The 15770-nt window shown below is 54.1% G+C and overlaps 1 protein-coding gene and 1 long non-coding RNA gene across 3 annotated transcripts; one reads left to right on the top strand and one right to left on the bottom strand.

Moving 5' to 3' along the window:
* Positions 1–1716: 1716 nt before the first annotated feature.
* On the top strand, positions 1717–13160 carry RAB11FIP1 (RAB11 family interacting protein 1). 2 transcript variants are annotated; one of them, XM_074928619.1, is made up of 5 exons: positions 1717–2096; positions 4825–5267; positions 5679–6471; positions 10773–10878; positions 12672–13160. In XM_074928619.1, exons 1-5 carry the CDS (start codon positions 1756–1758, stop codon positions 12888–12890), a joined length of 1902 nt encoding a protein of 633 aa, XP_074784720.1. In that variant the 5' UTR covers positions 1717–1755; the 3' UTR covers positions 12891–13160. The 2 variants fall into 2 exon arrangements, with proteins under 2 accessions (XP_074784720.1, XP_074784721.1); XM_074928620.1 differs by having other exon boundaries at positions 4825–5271; positions 5719–6471.
* Positions 13161–13283: 123 nt separating this feature from the next.
* On the bottom strand, positions 13284–15713 carry LOC141971334 (uncharacterized). Its single transcript, XR_012635269.1, has 2 exons — positions 15535–15713; positions 13284–15312 (listed from the first exon to the last, which is right to left on the bottom strand). It is a non-coding gene; the product is annotated as an uncharacterized LOC141971334 (long non-coding RNA).
* Between the last annotated feature and the right edge of the window lie 57 nt (positions 15714–15770).

The raw sequence follows: 15770 nt of genomic DNA, 5'->3' as shown, positions 1-15770 counted from the left end.
GCCCCCCGCTTTGCCCCCGGGCTTTGCCCTTCCCGGCGCGGGGCTGCGGCGCCTCGCGGGGTCGTTATTTTAAATTAACGCAGGGAAGGGGCCCGCGGGAGCGCGGGGAAGGCGCCAGAAGCGTTTTGCCGGAGCGACAGCCGTGAGCAGCTGCCGCTTCCATTAAACGCATCGCACGGCTCGTTAAATCCGTTCCCGCGTTTGGGAAAGGGCGTTTCTCCCGTGTTCAGAGAAGCGTCGGCGCTTCCGCGGGCGGGGCCAGGCCTGCCGCCCCCCGCACGGCCCCCGTGTCACCCGACAGCTCCCGTGCCCCTGGACACGCACCCCCCTGTGACACCAACACACACGCGCCCACCACACCCCCCCTGTACCTACACCCGTGTGGGCCACACACCCTTGTACACCCTGTCCACGCTTGTACATACACTTGTGCATGCTGCACACACCTGTTCCTACACCTGTCCACCCCTGCACACGCCTGTGCACACTCATCATACACCTGCACAGGCCGTGCACTCTGGTGCACCCCTGTACAGACCTGTACACCCCTTCACATACACCTGCACACACCTGTACATGCCACGCCCCCTCTGCATACCTGTACACCCCTGCGCGTGCCACACGCTCTGGTACACCCCTGTACCTACACCTGTACACGCCGCACACCCCTACACATACCCCTGTACACCCCTGCACACACTTGTGCATACACCTGTACACCCCTGCAAACACGTACACCCCTGTCCCCACACCCGTACATGCCACACACTCTGGTACACTCCTGTACGCACTTGTACATACACCTGTGCACACTTGTACACCCCTGTACATACACCTGCACCCACCTGTACATACACTTGTACACACACCTACACACCTCCCTGCACACCCCCCTGCACACACACATGTGTACAAACACTTGTACACATCCCTGTACACACACTTGCATAGGCACTGGCACACACACCTGTACATACCCCTGTACACACACCCCTGCACACACACGTGTACACACACTCGTACACATCCCTGTACACACACACATGCACACACAACTGTACATACACTTGTACACATCCCTGTACACCCCCCCTGCACACACCCGTGCACAGCCCCCCCTGCACACAGACAGACACACACCCCCCTGTACACACACACACACTCCCCTGTACACAGACACCCCCCCAAACCTGTACACACACACCCCCTGCACACACACATGTGTACATACACTTGTACACATCCCTGTACACCCCCCCTGCACACACACCCCTGCACACAGACACACACACCTGTACACACACACCCGTGTACACACACCTGCACACACACTTGTACACATCCCTGTACAACCGTGTACACACACCCCTGCACACACACGTGTACACACACTCGTACACACCCCCGTACACCCGTGTACACACACACCTTTACACACACCTGCACACACACTTGTACACATCCCCGTACACCCGTGTACACACACCCCTGCACACACACGTGTACACACACTCGTACACACCCCCGTACACCCGTGTACACACACCCCTGCACACACACGTGTACACACACTCGTACACATCCCTGTACACACACACCTGTACACCCCCCACCTGCACACACCTCCAGGCCCCGCCCCTCCCGCAGGCCCCGCCCCTGCTCTCGCGAGAGGGGCGGGGCGGGAGCGCACCGGGGCCGCACCGGGCACCGCCGCCCCGCTCCGCTCCGCTCCGCTCCTCTCCCGCTCCCGCCGCCATGTCCGCCGCGGCCCCGGCCTGGGCGCCCACCCACGTCCAGGTGACGGTGCTGCGGGCGCGGGGGCTGCGGGCCAAGGCGGCGGCGGGCGGCGGCGGCAGCGATGCCTACACCGTGATGGCGCTGGGCCGCGACAAGTTCTCCACGTCGGTGGCGGAGCGGTGCCAGGGGCAGCCGGTCTGGCGGGAGGAGGCCACCTTCGAGCTGCCGCCGCCGCCGCGGGCCGCCGCCCTCCGCCTCACCGTGCTGCACCGCGCCCTCGTCGGCCTCGACAAGTTCCTGGGCCGCGCCGAGGTGGATCTGGCGGCGCTGAGGGCCGAGGGCGGCCGGCGGGACTCCAGGTGGGCCCGGGGCGGCGGGACCGCGGGGCGGGGGGGGCTCCGGGCCCTGGGGGGGCTGGAGAGAGGGATGGGGAGACCAGGGAGAGGGGTTTGGGGGCTCTGTGCCGTGGGGGGGCCGGGAAGAGGGATGGGGAGACAAGAGAGAGGGGCTGGGGGGGCTCTGTGCCCCACGGGGGCCGGGGATAGAGACTGGGGGGGCCCTGTGCGCTCCCCGGGGCCCGAGGAGAGGGACTGGGGGGCCCTGTGTGCCCCATGGGGCCTGGGGAGAGGGATGGGGGGACCCCCGTTCCCCGTGGGATGTCCCTGTGCCCCACGGGTGTGTGTGGATCTGCGGGGACCCCTGTGCCCCACGGGGACCCCCTGACGCCCTGGGAGGGCCCATGGGGTGACCCCTCGGGGCAGGGGCCCACAGCTCGGGGGGCCTGGCACCCGCGGCTGCCGTCCGGTGGCTTTTCTGGCAGCTCTGCCTCGCGCTTGGCCTGGGGTTTGAACCCTGGGAGCGCCGGCAGCGGCCGCTGGGAACGGGCAGAGTGACCCCGGGAACTTCACGTCTTTGAAACGCTTTCGCCTGGCAGGCGGCAGCCAGCTCTTGATGGTTTTTTAATAAATAGTTAGAGCGCGCGTGAGAGTCGGTAACCCACGGGCTGACACCGACCGGGGAGATGTTTCCTTCAGCGCCCAGCGCCAGCTCCGTGTCATGCCTGCTCCTTTGAACGCAGACACGGGCGGCTGTGCCCAAGTCCCCGGGGCGGTTACTGGGAGGGTTTTACTGGGAGTCAGCAGCCTTGTAATGGGGCTTGTGGTGGCGGGTGAGTCACCTTCCTCTTGCTCACCCGAGCAGATCCAGGTATGAACACCGGCTCGGCCGACGCCGAGATCTGCGTCGTGTTTCCTGACGGCTGGCAGAGCCGTCGGGGTTTATGAAGCCTTAATTACAGCGCGGCCTTCGTTAAGGTTGTGTCAGGCACGGATGTGTTTACAGTGCGGAGGGGTCAGGGAGTCAGCCCTGCGAGGCCAGCGTCCTGGCTCATCCCAGGCTCCTCCTTTCTTTGTGCCTGGGCCAAAGGAAAATTGAGGGGGGTGAAAAAAGATAACTTTGATGCTCCTGGGAAAACTTTTGATCTTTCCAGCTGTTGGTGTCGCGTCCCCCCCAGCCCTGGTTTCCTGTTTGGAGCCGTTTCTTTTGTCATCGCGTAGCTGCCGTGGTGTACAGCCAGCTGGTTTTATTCGGAAAATAAACGTGCGTTGATTGGCAGGTGCACGCTAACGTAACAAATTAATGAGATTCTATATTTTGGAGGTTTGGCGGGGAGGCTGTGGGTACGTTATTTGCTTTCAGCCGCTCCGAGGCGGACGTGGCGCCGCGATCCTCCAAGCGACGGCCCCGTGTCGGGGCTAAGCCGCCTTTCGCTGAACACGTAGTTTGTATTTTGGGTGCTGTCAGAGCAGGGCCTGCTCTTTCCCCGGGGCAGAGAGCGTGCAGAATGGATTGTGGCGCCGTACGAACGCAGGATGCTCCCAGAAATCACGCGCTTCAGAACAAAAGTGCCCCGTGCTGGCTTGGCGCTGCGGGACTGCGGCCGCGGGGACCTGACGAAGCCAAACACCTTATAAAATCCCTTCCCTGGTGCTGGCGTCGGGTCTGAGCATCGGCTGTGGCGTGGTGCCTGAGCGTCCCTTACCCTCTTGTGTGTTTCTCAGCAGCACATTTTGGAATTCTTCTCCCCCAGTTAACGCTCGTTAGTTTTGAATTGTCTCTGAAGCAGCTTCCCTGTTCCCACTCTCTGTCGGCGCCTTCAGAGGACGGGGCTGCAAATTTGATGGAGAGGCAGGTCATGCTCTGTTCGCTTCCCTTATTTCCCGTGCGGCAGCCGGCGAGGAGGGAGACGCTGGTGTTTTCTGGGCGGCTTTTCCTACCGGTTCTGCGGAGTCGGGAGCTCTGTGGCTCCGGCAATAGACAGAAAATCTTGGTGGCGCAGCGCCGATAATTTTCTTTGCCAGCCCTGCTGTGGTTTGAGTGTCACCGAGTGGTTAATCGGGCCCGTGTGATGATGGAGGGGTGGGTTTGCAGTTTAGGATACCCCGAGCGCGTGTTTAACGGGCAGCGCTCGATGTTGTGGAGCTGCCTTTCAGAAAAGGGGGAAGGTTGTGTCCGTGTGGAATGTCCCTCCTGGTGCACTCCAGTCCCCAGCTGGCAGAGGCGAGTGGAAATCCCCAGCCCGTCTGTGAGGCTTGGTCTGCCTCTCCTCGGGTTGATTAGGGGTTTCTTAGCTTAAGAGGCATTAAGATAGCGACTGAAAAGAGGCTGGAATGAAAGGTATGAGGGCGTGGGACGTGTGTGCAAGCTCCCTGGTACCAGGTCAGCTCTCTTTCGAACCCACTTCAAAGTCCAAGCCTCTGCGGGTTTCGGGAAGCCAGATAAAAGCACAGAAGAGGGCAGCCGAGCTGAAATACAGGAATTCCATGTTGTGTTTCTTTTCTTCTTTTTTTTAACCCTTCCTGGTCTGGGTTTTAAAACAAATTTTGCTAATTTTCTATTTGCGATAAGAAATGTTTTCCTTGGTGCCTGAGGCCATATGATTATGACATAGTTGTAAGATTAAAGGCTTTTCTTTTTTTTCCTAACACTGTAGTCTTACTTGATTTTTAAAACATAAACACCCTCTGTTCTAAATTACCCGGGCCTCTCAAAAACTGGTTTCTAAAAGGAATCTTGGTGTTTCTGCAGGTGGTACAAGCTTCGCTCCAAACCAGGGAAGAAGGAAAAGGAGAGAGGGGAGATCGAAGTGGATATCCAGTTCATGAGGAGCAACATGACAGCCAGTATGTTTGATCTGTCCATGAAAGACAAGTCTCGCTCTCCCTTCGGCAAGCTCAAGGACAAGCTCAAGGGGAAGAGGAGCAGCGGCCTTTCCGACACGGCCTCAGCGATCGTTCCCAGCACCACTCACTCCCCTGCTGACAGCGAAGATGAATCAGTCGAGAAGGAAAAGAAGAAATCGAAGTTCAAAACCCTGTTTTCCAAACCTGGCCTGCAGAAGACCTCCCTCTCCCAGTCCATGTCAGTCCTGCCGACGCAGCAGCCTGTCACCGAGAGGGTTCGGCTCCGGCCCAGCGACTTCCAGTCGCGGTGGGACGACGAGGAGTCCGAGACCTCTCCGACGTCCGACAGTGAGTATCGGCGCTCGCTGCGCTGGAGAAGCACAAAGCCTTTCTGCAGAGGTTTGCCTGCACTTGTCAGAGCACCAGCTAAATTCTCCTCGCGGAACAAACCTGCAGAAAGTCACTTGTGTGCGCGGCGGGCGGTAGGCGCAGCCAAGCTGACCCGGGGGGACGCGGTGCTGGCTGGGCGGCCCACGGGACGTGCTCTGTGGTGGTTTTAGGTCACTGAACGGCGCGTGAGACCTGTCTGCGGAGGGCTGGCGGGGTCGGGGACCCAGCAGGTTTGGAAGCGGCTGGTGGAGTCACGCTGGGGATTGTTGCCGCAGTCTGTTAGTGATGGTGAAGTGCTGGGGTCAGCAGTGAGTGTCAGAGGAAAGGAGGTTCTCACATCTTGAATTTCTCCCCGTTTATTTCTTCCAGAAGCCTTTGGAAATGCCCTGGAAGAGAAGTCGTCTCCTCCTGTATTTAAATCTCGTAAAACAGCTACTTTGGACAGCAGGCAACTCAACCAAGTAGCCACTAACCACACCAAGAGAGAAGGGCTCTCTCTGTTCAGTGGCCTTAAATCCAAAAGCGATCCCGTGTCCAAGTCTAGTCTGTGTATCAATGGCAGTCACGTTTATATGGAAGAGAGCACGACGAAGGACAACACTCCAGCCTCTTCCCCCTCTCCTCACAACTTCAGGAGGAAGCAGCTCTTTGCTTCGGAAGAGAACCTGTCTTCCAGACCTGCTAAAGGACCTGAAGAGACGGGAAGAACATCTCCTAGTCACGCCTTCTCTGGGTCTGCATCCTTGGAGACCTTCAAATCTATGACATTGCCGTCATACAGATTGCTTGGCAGCGAAGAATACCTGGAAACCAGCGTTCCTCCGAGTGTCGAGGTTATTAAAGAGACCAAAAAAACGGACCACAGAAAGTCTGCCTTGCTCTCCCTGGTCACTGGGAAGAAGGAGGCGGTGAAGACCAGTGATGCTGAGAATCTTCCTGGCAGGACCCTGCAGGATGAGGAGAACAAAGTTCCAGAAGCAAAGAGTGAACAAGAGGCCAAACATCCTGAAATTCCAGCAGATTTAAGCAGAGGGAACCCTTCAGAAGGCAGTCACCGTGCAGAAGAGATCTTTGCAAATAAGCAGCCGCTCAACCCTTTCGAGGAAGAACGGAAACCTGAGAGAGCTCCCGCGCCGGCCAAGACCAAAGCTGTCAAGCCCAGGTGAGTGGCGTTTGCTTCCGAGGCTGCTCCAAATCGTGATGAGCCGCGGGGGCCGCAGGCTTTACCCGGGCTGCTTCCACCCCAGAGCGTCCTGCCTGCCCCGTGGCTTGAACCTGCCCTTTGGGCGCTTTGATAACAAATAACCGCTCCAAGTTCTTTCTCCTTATGAGAGAGATCCATGGAGGGGTAAGTGCTCCGTGTAAGTGATGCCGAAATAGTGGTTCTCTGAGCGCAAGCGTCTTTGCAGGTACCGTAGGGGTGACTTTTCTTGCTGGATCTTTTGCAGAAACTAACGTTCTTCTGAGCCGTGTGGCCCGAACTACCCAGGGGCTGACATACCAGTTCTAACGTCTCTACTTTTCTCTTCTGTGTTTGGCTGTGGTCTTCAAAAATGTTAATCTTGGAGCCCTTCTGCTTTTGCTGTTGTTCACAGCAACGTGAAGGGTGTTTGTGTGAATTGGTACACGAGGCTTTTTCGGAAATTCTGCTCCTTTATCCTTCATTTTTATATATACATATATATATATATACACACACACGTGTGGTTTTTATATATATATATGGGTGTGTCCTACTAATAAGGCTACATTTGGTGTCTCTTTCTAACTCTTTATTTTCAGTTCTTCTCGTGTTTAAACCTCCTGCATATGAAGTGTCATACTAATTGCTTGGGGTGCAAAAGATGAGACAGTGCTACTGCAGTAACTCTGCGAACCCTACAGCAGAAGTGCTCCGACATAAACCGAGCGCTTGGCAGAGACGCCTTTAAGTGTGCAAAGTCTGTCTGATAGGCTCTGGGGTCCCTTGCAAGTGTAACTCATCTCCAGCGTTAGGAGTTGATGGAGTCTGGTGCTAAAGCTTGTCTGTTCCTGCCTCGTGTTGCATCCACAAGTGACATGCGAGTTTTTTGTCCCTTTTTGCAGACTGGGCGTGTCTTCAGAGGAGGAAACCAAAGCCACGCTTCCTACTCTTGCACCTGATTCCCTTCCTGCTTTTCTTTCTGTACACCGGATCAGTAGTGACAATAATCCTTTTATTTCTAAAACGGGACAGAAAGTCCAAGTGCCAGACTCTGAGAACATTACTAGTTCTGCATCTCTTCCTTCTCCTCCTTTTGCTGCAGGGCTGCTGAATGGCAAGAACCCCTTTACTGCCGAGTGGGACCGGGCATCCGCAGCCCTGGATCCCGAACAAATCGCCCATTTCCCTCCATCCCATCATCTTGCAGCCTCTGTTCCCAAAGCGCCTCTTCCTGGGCAGGTCTCTGGTAGTGGGAATAATCCTTTTGCTTCTGAGTGGGGGGAGAGCTCTTGGGGCCGCAGTCCCGAAAGCTCAGATGCGGGACCTTCCCGGGGTCCCTCTCGCCTACCTGCTCCTTCCCTCCCCTCTGATTGTCATTTTAATGACAATAATCCCTTTGTGTCCAAGCTTGGGTGGGGAGCAGAAGCGCCAGGTTTCGAAGCTGTCGCCAGCTCTTCCCCTTTCTGCTCTCCTCGTGATGAAGACTGTTCCTCAGCACAGCACCCTGCTGAGCTGGAGCGCTCTGGTCGCGGTGCTTCAGGGAGCTCTTCAGACGTGGCTTTAACTGGTAATGGCAAAGCTGGATCAGAGCCTCTCGCACCTGGCAGCCCTGCTCTGGCTCCAGAGAAGCAGCACGATTCTCCCCAGCTTCAGGTTGGGAGTTCTTCGAGGAGCGGGAAGCTAGAGAACAGGAAATCCCTGTCCCTTCTCCCCGATGGGTCGGGGGGTGTCCCAGCAGGCGGTGAGGGTGTGGGTGGGCAGGACGGTGAGAGGCAGCGCTCTGATTTCCGTGAAATGTTACTTACGGGTTCAGGTGCAGCAGGAGAGCGAGCAGGGTTGGCTCGTGGGCTGGAAGCGGGGCAGTGCCCACGGTCAGAGCTCTCTGCTGACAGCACAGGTCCCACCCGAACCGGCGAGGCCGCTGCTGGGGGTGGAAATACTGAGCCCGGCACAAAGGACGAGGGCTTCGTGTCTCTCTCCGAGGGTAGGGGTGGCCTCTCGCCAGAGCCGGGAGCTGAAGAGGCGCCTTCCCCCGGGAGTGAGCTGAAAGAGAAGCAGGAGATCTTTGGTGAAAAGAGATGGCAAGAGTGTGTGCCCGTGTTAGAGCCCCGAGCAGCTCCGCTTGATAAAAATGACTCATTTTCTCAAGGAGGAGCTGCCAGACCGACCTGGGGAGCTGCCCCTCGGGAAGCCGGTGGGGGGGGGCCTGGCGCTGGGGCCCCGGAGCCAGCGCCTCGGCTGTCCGTAACTCCCAGCAAGTGCTCAGCAGTTTCTGCAGCTGGTGAGTTAAGTGGTGACGTGCGTTCCTCGGGCGACAGCGCAAGATCTGCGCCTGGGCTCCCGTTACCTCGTGATAAAGGCTCAGACGATGCTCACGGGTGCCTCCCCCAAAGTGGCTCATTAGAGACTCTCACTCCCTCAGTGGTGCTCAGAGATGACAGCACTAACAGGCGTTTAAAAAACAAAGGGGACGACGATTTATTTGACTGTCTTACAAATCTAAAGTCTGCCATTCCCTTTACTGGAGACCGTGGCTCCAAACTGGCCGGTCTTCCAGTTATTCTGGAGGGAGGCTCTGATGACGAGCTGCTGGGTGACTGTCAGGAGAACTGTGGTGTCACTGCAGGTGATAAAAACGTTTCAGAGACTGGAAAGCAGTCCCTAGGTTTAATGCCTTTGCATGAAGAGCTGCAAGAGTGCTCTGCTGGCGCCCGAGTGACCCCGGCTGCTTGGGGAGGAGGAGGAGGAGGAGGAGGGAGTGCTCCTGGTGCTGGCGGGCCCCCTGTGCTGCCTGCCCAGGCGGGTGGTCACACGGCCAGTCACCAGGTAGCTGACTCGGGCTCGGGTGTCAGGTCTCATTCCAGGGGGTGTAGTGGTTGTTTTGAGAAACAAGAACTGAAAATGAGTGCAGGCGATGAGGAGCGTGCAGCGTGTGACTTCTTTGAGCCTTCTGCTTCCTCTTCCTCCCTGTCAAGTCCTTGCCAGCCCTACTCTTCCTCTCATTTCCCTCTCTCTGACACCCCAAGTCGTAGAGCAGAGTCTCCGAAAAAGCCAACAGCCGAGGGCTTCGCAGATAAAGCAGGAAATTCTGGCAAGAAGAAGCTTCTTCAGGCACGGGTTTCACCCTCTGAAACATACCCTAACCAAACTCAGCAGAGTGGTGAAACCGTGTCTCCTAAGCACAGGTGAGAACATGGGAAGAACACGGAAGTGTCTCAGTGCTGGCGTGAGCCCTGCGTGTCCTTCCCCTGAGGGCAGAGCTGTCTCCAGCTGCGGGGATTTACTGGGCTCTGCAGTGACCTGGCATCGTCCAGCTGTGACCTCCTCTGGCCCGTGGTCTGTCAGCGTCACTGGCGCCAGAGAAATCGGTGTAATTAGGGATGCCCAGAGCTCCAGGGGACCTGCCATTCATCACATTCTCTTCGGGAAAATGTCAGGGACACTTGGTCACGGTTTAAGAAACAGGGTCACTGCACTGAATGGGGAATGGGCTGCAGTTCAGCCCTTGTCAGCAGCAGAACGGTCCCGGGAAGGCTGCTAAACCGGGGTGCTTGCTCTCCTGCCCGAAGGGGCTCCTGAGCCGCGCAGCGAGGCGCAGCTAAAGCCCCCAGAGCTCTGCAGCTCCTGCGGTGCTGCGGGACGCGAGGCACAGCGCTGCCGACCCGCCAGCCCCGGCCCTTCGTCCGCAGCACCCCGGGGTCTGGTGCGCTTCTGGGCCGGCATTTGCCGAGGTACGAGTAAAATGTTCTTCCTGTACTAAAATTGGCACTCAGTCCTGCTCGAGCCAATGAAGAGGGCGCCTTTTGGCAGCTTACAGCTGAAGTTCAGACTGGAAAAGGCATCACACGTGCTTGTCCCGGGATGGTGGATGCATTTGTGTGTTGCAAGAACCACAGATGTGTTCTCGTTAGGACGGTCAGGCTCAAACACTAGTGTGTGAGCTCCGAGGAACTGCTGCCGTGTCCTGCCTTCTCGTGTAGACAGACCTGCCTTTTCTTTGCGAGGAACCGTTCGGGATGGGTTTCCCTTGTCACTGCTGCTTTATCTCCTTAAATCAATAGGGACGGTAGGAAGAATACTGGGGTATACTTAAAAAAAAAAAAGCCTCTAGGTGAGACACAAATGCTTTGTCTTCCTGAAGCTGAATCTCTTAGCTCTCTGGAGATAAGGGCAGGAGTTTTCCCCAATTTCTTGCGATATTTGCTTTTAGTCTGAAGATCTGCGTAGTGCTGGTGTTACGTGTACTGCCTCAATAACATGAGCCTGTTTTAACGTTACAGACTCCATCCTGTGAAGCCAATGAATGCCACAGCAAACAAGTCTCAGAGTAAAAACCTGAATGTCATCAGCACGATGAATGAAAAGCTGCTCGAGGTGAACATGAAGGTATGGAGGACAGTGGCACGTTAAACCAGAAGTTAAGCATTAAACTGAACAGAATTTGTGTATTCAGGATAATTTGCATAGGCTCACGTCTCGTATATCCTGAGCAGAAAGGAACTGTGGTTATTAGACCGTGAGGAGCATGAACTTCCCTTTTGTCAGTTCCCAAAGGTGGAGACAGTCTTTAAATATTTTTTTTTTTTTCTTGCAAACTGATCAATAATAGAATTGGTGCCTCTTGTTGGTGCAGGGAGCTGCCTGACTTGGATCTGCACAGAGGATTGGACAAATTGGTCACTGTTGTCAGACGTGATTAGTCCCCAAAGCTCATTTTCAGCCCGAAATAAGTATGTGGCTCTTAAAGCTGAGAAGGTGGGGAGAGCAACCTTGGGGTGGCTGTTGCCTTGAAACGTGCTGCGTTAATACCCTGTGCAGAGTGAGAGAGCAGGCGCCTGCCACTGAGGCACGGCTGCTTCCTGACAGCGTAGCTCTGCAGCTTGTGTTGTCACGTGGATTTAAAGGAGCTTTTTGCATAATTTTGGTCTCAAAAGAGACCCCCAGGCTTGAGGTGTAGCTTAAAAGCCACATTGATCAGAATGGCTAGAAGCATCTCTGGGTCAGCAGGGAAGAACCCTGCGCACCGTTATTGTCCCTAAGGGGTTTTTGGGGAAAACGAAAAGCTACTGAGGAAATAACTGTGGTGCCTCCTTCTGGCGGCTAGTGGGAAGGAAGAAAATGCGAGTGAGATGAATCAAACTGACGAGCTGCTATTCTGAACGAGTTGAAAACTTGTAATTAGTATTCCGTTCTGCGTAAGACGTGGTGCCCGGTGCAGCCACGCGAGCCTCCTGTACACGTGCTCTCCGGGAAAGAAAAGCCTGGGCTGGGGTTCTGGTTTCCCGTCCCAGGAGGTGGCGGGAGGAACTGGCAGAAGCTGCTGAGTGCCCGTCAGATTTGCTTAAAAGTTAAAAGCAAACTTTTCAGAGAAGCTGCGCTGTGTTCTCACAGCGATAACTACAGTAAGAAGGAAATGCCAAAGGCCTCAGAGGTTTATTGCTGCTTAACCTGAATTTGGTGTGTTTTAAACAACATCTGTCCCGGTGCTCGTCTGCAAACGATGGCAGGTGGTGGCGCAGGGCTGTAAGCTCCGTGTGTCTTCCCCTGGGGTCGGCAGGACGTTCTTTCAAAGTAAATTGGAGAAGAGTTGAATTTCAGAACTGACACTGTGCAAAGATTTTATGCTAAAACCAGTGGCCTGGTCACCATCCCCCTCGCTCTGAGCCTGCCTCCTATTCTGGTGCGACTGCCTAAGCTCTGTAAATCGTGTCTCTGTGCCATAAGGAGCACGCGCTGACTCTGAGGCAGTTGCTGTTTTTTCCTCCAGATACCTTTGAAAAGCTGTTCCGCGGTCTGGAAGTGCACGAGGAGGTAGTGTTTTGTATGGATTTTCCCAGGCTGGGTTTGCTAACGGCCCAAGGGGCTCTGTCGCAGAAGGCGTGCCTGGCCTGCCAGCCTCGCCCTGCCGTCAGAGCCTTGGCTGTTGTGCAGCTTGGCTCTGGGCAGCTGGCTCTTCCTGATCCTGGTTGATGTCCCTGAAAGATGGTTTGGATGGAACTTATTTATTAAAAGTTACAAAGCACGGTAATACTTCTGAAGAGCAGCTGTGGTTCTGCAAACCAGTGTAACGTTGTTCATTGGTGCTTTAAATCCCCCAAGCCAGCTCCCAGCTCCCGTTCTGTGGCTGTTTGGAAATGCCTGTATGTCTGTAATGACCCTGCCTTTCCTCCCTCTCTCAGAAATACAACCCTTCAGATCCTGCCTACGCTTACGCTCAGCTAACGCACGATGAGCTGATCCAGCTGGTCTTGAAACAGAAGGATACAATTACCAAGAAAGATCTCCAGGTACGCGAGCTTGAAGATTACATCGACAACTTGCTTGTCAGAGTCATGGAAGAAACCCCCAACATCCTTCGTGTTTCAACGTCTGGAAACAAAAAAGCTGGAAAGATGTGAGAAAGCTTGAAGCGAGGGCTGAATCCCCGCCAGCGGAGTTTGATCAGTCAGCAGCCGATGTGAAGTGGGTGGTACCGGCTGTGCTGCCCACAGACAGTGACCTCTTTCCTCTTTCTGCCTTGAGCAACTCTCAGTTTGATCGGTAGTGACAGCAGGTCTTGTATGTGGAGTCCAGAAGTGGAGTCAACTTACCGTATTTATTTTTTTGGTTTCTTCCCATTCTCTGGGAAGATTCTTTCAGGCATCTAATCCAAAGACTGATGGTGGTAGGAAGGATGAAGGGTTTTTGATGTGTTTTGCTTGCCAGCAAGGCGCTGATGATCCTTTATGAAGCTGTTTTTTAAAATGGTTTTCTTTTGTAGCAGCTTTGATAGATCAATTACTCTTCTTTCCATATCTTAGGCTGTAGTGCAATATGAAATCTTATACCTGTGCTTGAGAATTTGATTGTTTTTTTTTAAAAAATTAATAACTACACTGGAGAAGTCCAAAGATGTGTGCTTCAGACCAGGGCTGTGTGGGCTGGATTTTCAAAGTGATTAATGCCCTGAAAGTTGAATGCAAGTTAAACCTTAGACTGGAGAGGACGAAGCAAAGCTTAGCTGATCTCATAAAGTACATATTGCTTCAGAGCAGTTCTCCAAGGGGAAGGTTTACAGGCTTTTTTGTTATCGGGAACGCCGAGGTGTCGTGGTACGTTTGGCTACCATGGGAATGGGAGCAATGAGCTGGGGCCGAAGGTGCATTTTAAATCGGAGGCTGTTCTCTTACAGGCTTCAAATTCCTGACTCAAAGGTCGCTCAAACGAGAGAGACAAAGGTACACCTGGCTCCTGTAGTCTTAACTCGGTGTGGATTTCACAGTACACGTGCGTGGCCCGTGGCCCTTGCTGTAAGGGAGTTCTGTGGCGATTTTCCCTCTACACCACTGCAGTTTATTAAATTTAAATATCTTGGGTTTTGGAGCTGGGGCTTACCCTGGAACGACCTCCAAAGGTGATCAGCCTTACAACACTTCCTTCTGGGCATTCCTGACACAGGCAGGAGAGGAACCAAGCCGCCCTCCCCTGTCACGGCACTGGTGCTCGGGTCTGGTTTGGTTTTCTTTGTGACTTGCTGCTCCGAGCGGAATGAAAATTCCACAGAGCTGAGAGTGCTGCTTTTGCTAAACAGCCAGTGCCTCTGATTGCCTCTGAAGTCAGAAGGGTCTCTTGGGTCATTCCTGGCTTAGCTCCAAAGGGGTGAGTTTCTAACTCAGTTTTTCTACAGCAAAGCACTTTATCGAGGGACTAGACCAGCTGATTGACTATCAACCTCTTTGTAGGCTGCTTACTATTTTCTTATAGTAACTGTTTTCATATAGTTTCATATATAACACTGAAAACTGCTGGAGACTTCTCAGATACTGTATTTTTGTAGTGAAAAGTAGTTTAATATATTTGCCTAGAGATGTATACATTCACTGGAAAATTCAAAAAAATGCTGTTAATTAGCTTTTTATTACTGTAAACTGACTAACTTCCAAAGCCTGGAGCTTTTCTGACAGAGCTGGCCTTCACAGGAAGCTTGAGCTGAAACAAGCCTTAAGCATTAAGAGTCTCCTAAGACTTCAGGTACTTTTGTCTAGTTTTATTTTTATTTGAGCGGATGTCTTCAGTGAAGGGGTTATTTCTTTTCTGCTGTACCCTCTTCTGTGAATGACGGGTCTGAAACGCAGGTCTTAGTGGCATCTTCCAGCTCTTGGCTGGTGTTTTTAATTTGGACTGGTACTGGTTGGCCTTGCTGACAACTGCTGCTGCTTCTTGTGCCTTGAAATAGTGGGGAAGATGAAGGATTAATTTGTTCCCTCCTTGTGCCTCAGTGGATCTCTGGAAAGAAACAGTTGCCTATACCTCACTAACAAACTTGTCTTCTAGACTTTATTCCACAGCTCTCTGATGTTCTAGGTCAGAGAGTTGGAAAAACCAGTTGTGCCTTTGAACGGCGGCTGAATGGTTCAAAAAAAAGTGGTTTTATCGGTGGTCGTAACTGGGCACGTGGGAAGCAAGGCCGGACTCTTGCTTTTTGCTCATTTTAAAGCAATATGGGTGCTGCTGAAGGCACCGTGGTGCTGCCTGCAATGCTTTGGAGCGTGGATTCTCTGAAGTCTGGGGAATGTGCATTCCTGGTGGCAAGAACGCTACAGACGCAGAAAGGAAGCGTGGTATGGGCTCTGAAGTGTTCTCCTCGGAGGTGAAGCCTTAAAACTTGTAATATCCTCCCCTGGCAACTTTTTTGCCAGCTGCAGCCGTGTCCGTTGAGGTGGACCCCGGGTCGTGTCTGGCTTTTGCCCCGGGGTGGTTCTGTGGTGGCTGCAGGCATGGAGCCTGCCGTGGGGTCACGCTTCGACGTCCACGGATCGCACGCAGAGCTTGTACCTCGGTCTGGTAGGGGCAACACTAGTTAAAGCCTTTCTTTGGTGTAAGGGGACGGCATTTTACGTCCGTGCTTCACCTTGACTCTAAGGGCCTTAAGAATCAAATGTATTGTTTTATTATTGAAGGATCGGAATGTATTTTTCCTTGTTCGTGGTGTCTGCTTTCAGCCTGGGTACCTGTTTGTTTTTAAATGCCTCTTGGTTTCATGGAACACTAAAATAAATATACCTTAAATCCAGTGTTCTGATCGCATTGTCTTTTTTCCTGAGAGAGTGGTTTCAAAAGGGCCTCACATCCCCTCCGCGTGACCAGCTCTGCTGCCCAAAACTCCTCATCCTCAAGGTATTTTTGGGCGGGTTCCATCCCAGCGAGCTGCCTGTGCAGGAAGTTCACGGTAAACACCTCGCGGGGTGGGGAAACCTGATGGACGAGCTCATCCGCATCACGAGAAGCGAGAGTTTCTG

Source organism: Athene noctua, chromosome 28 (genome assembly GCF_965140245.1).
Source record: "Athene noctua chromosome 28, bAthNoc1.hap1.1, whole genome shotgun sequence".
NCBI classification, from domain to species: Eukaryota; Metazoa; Chordata; class Aves; order Strigiformes; family Strigidae; genus Athene; species Athene noctua.
The sequence above is the reverse complement of the archived record's forward strand: the minus strand, read 5'-3'. Positions and strand labels throughout refer to the sequence as shown.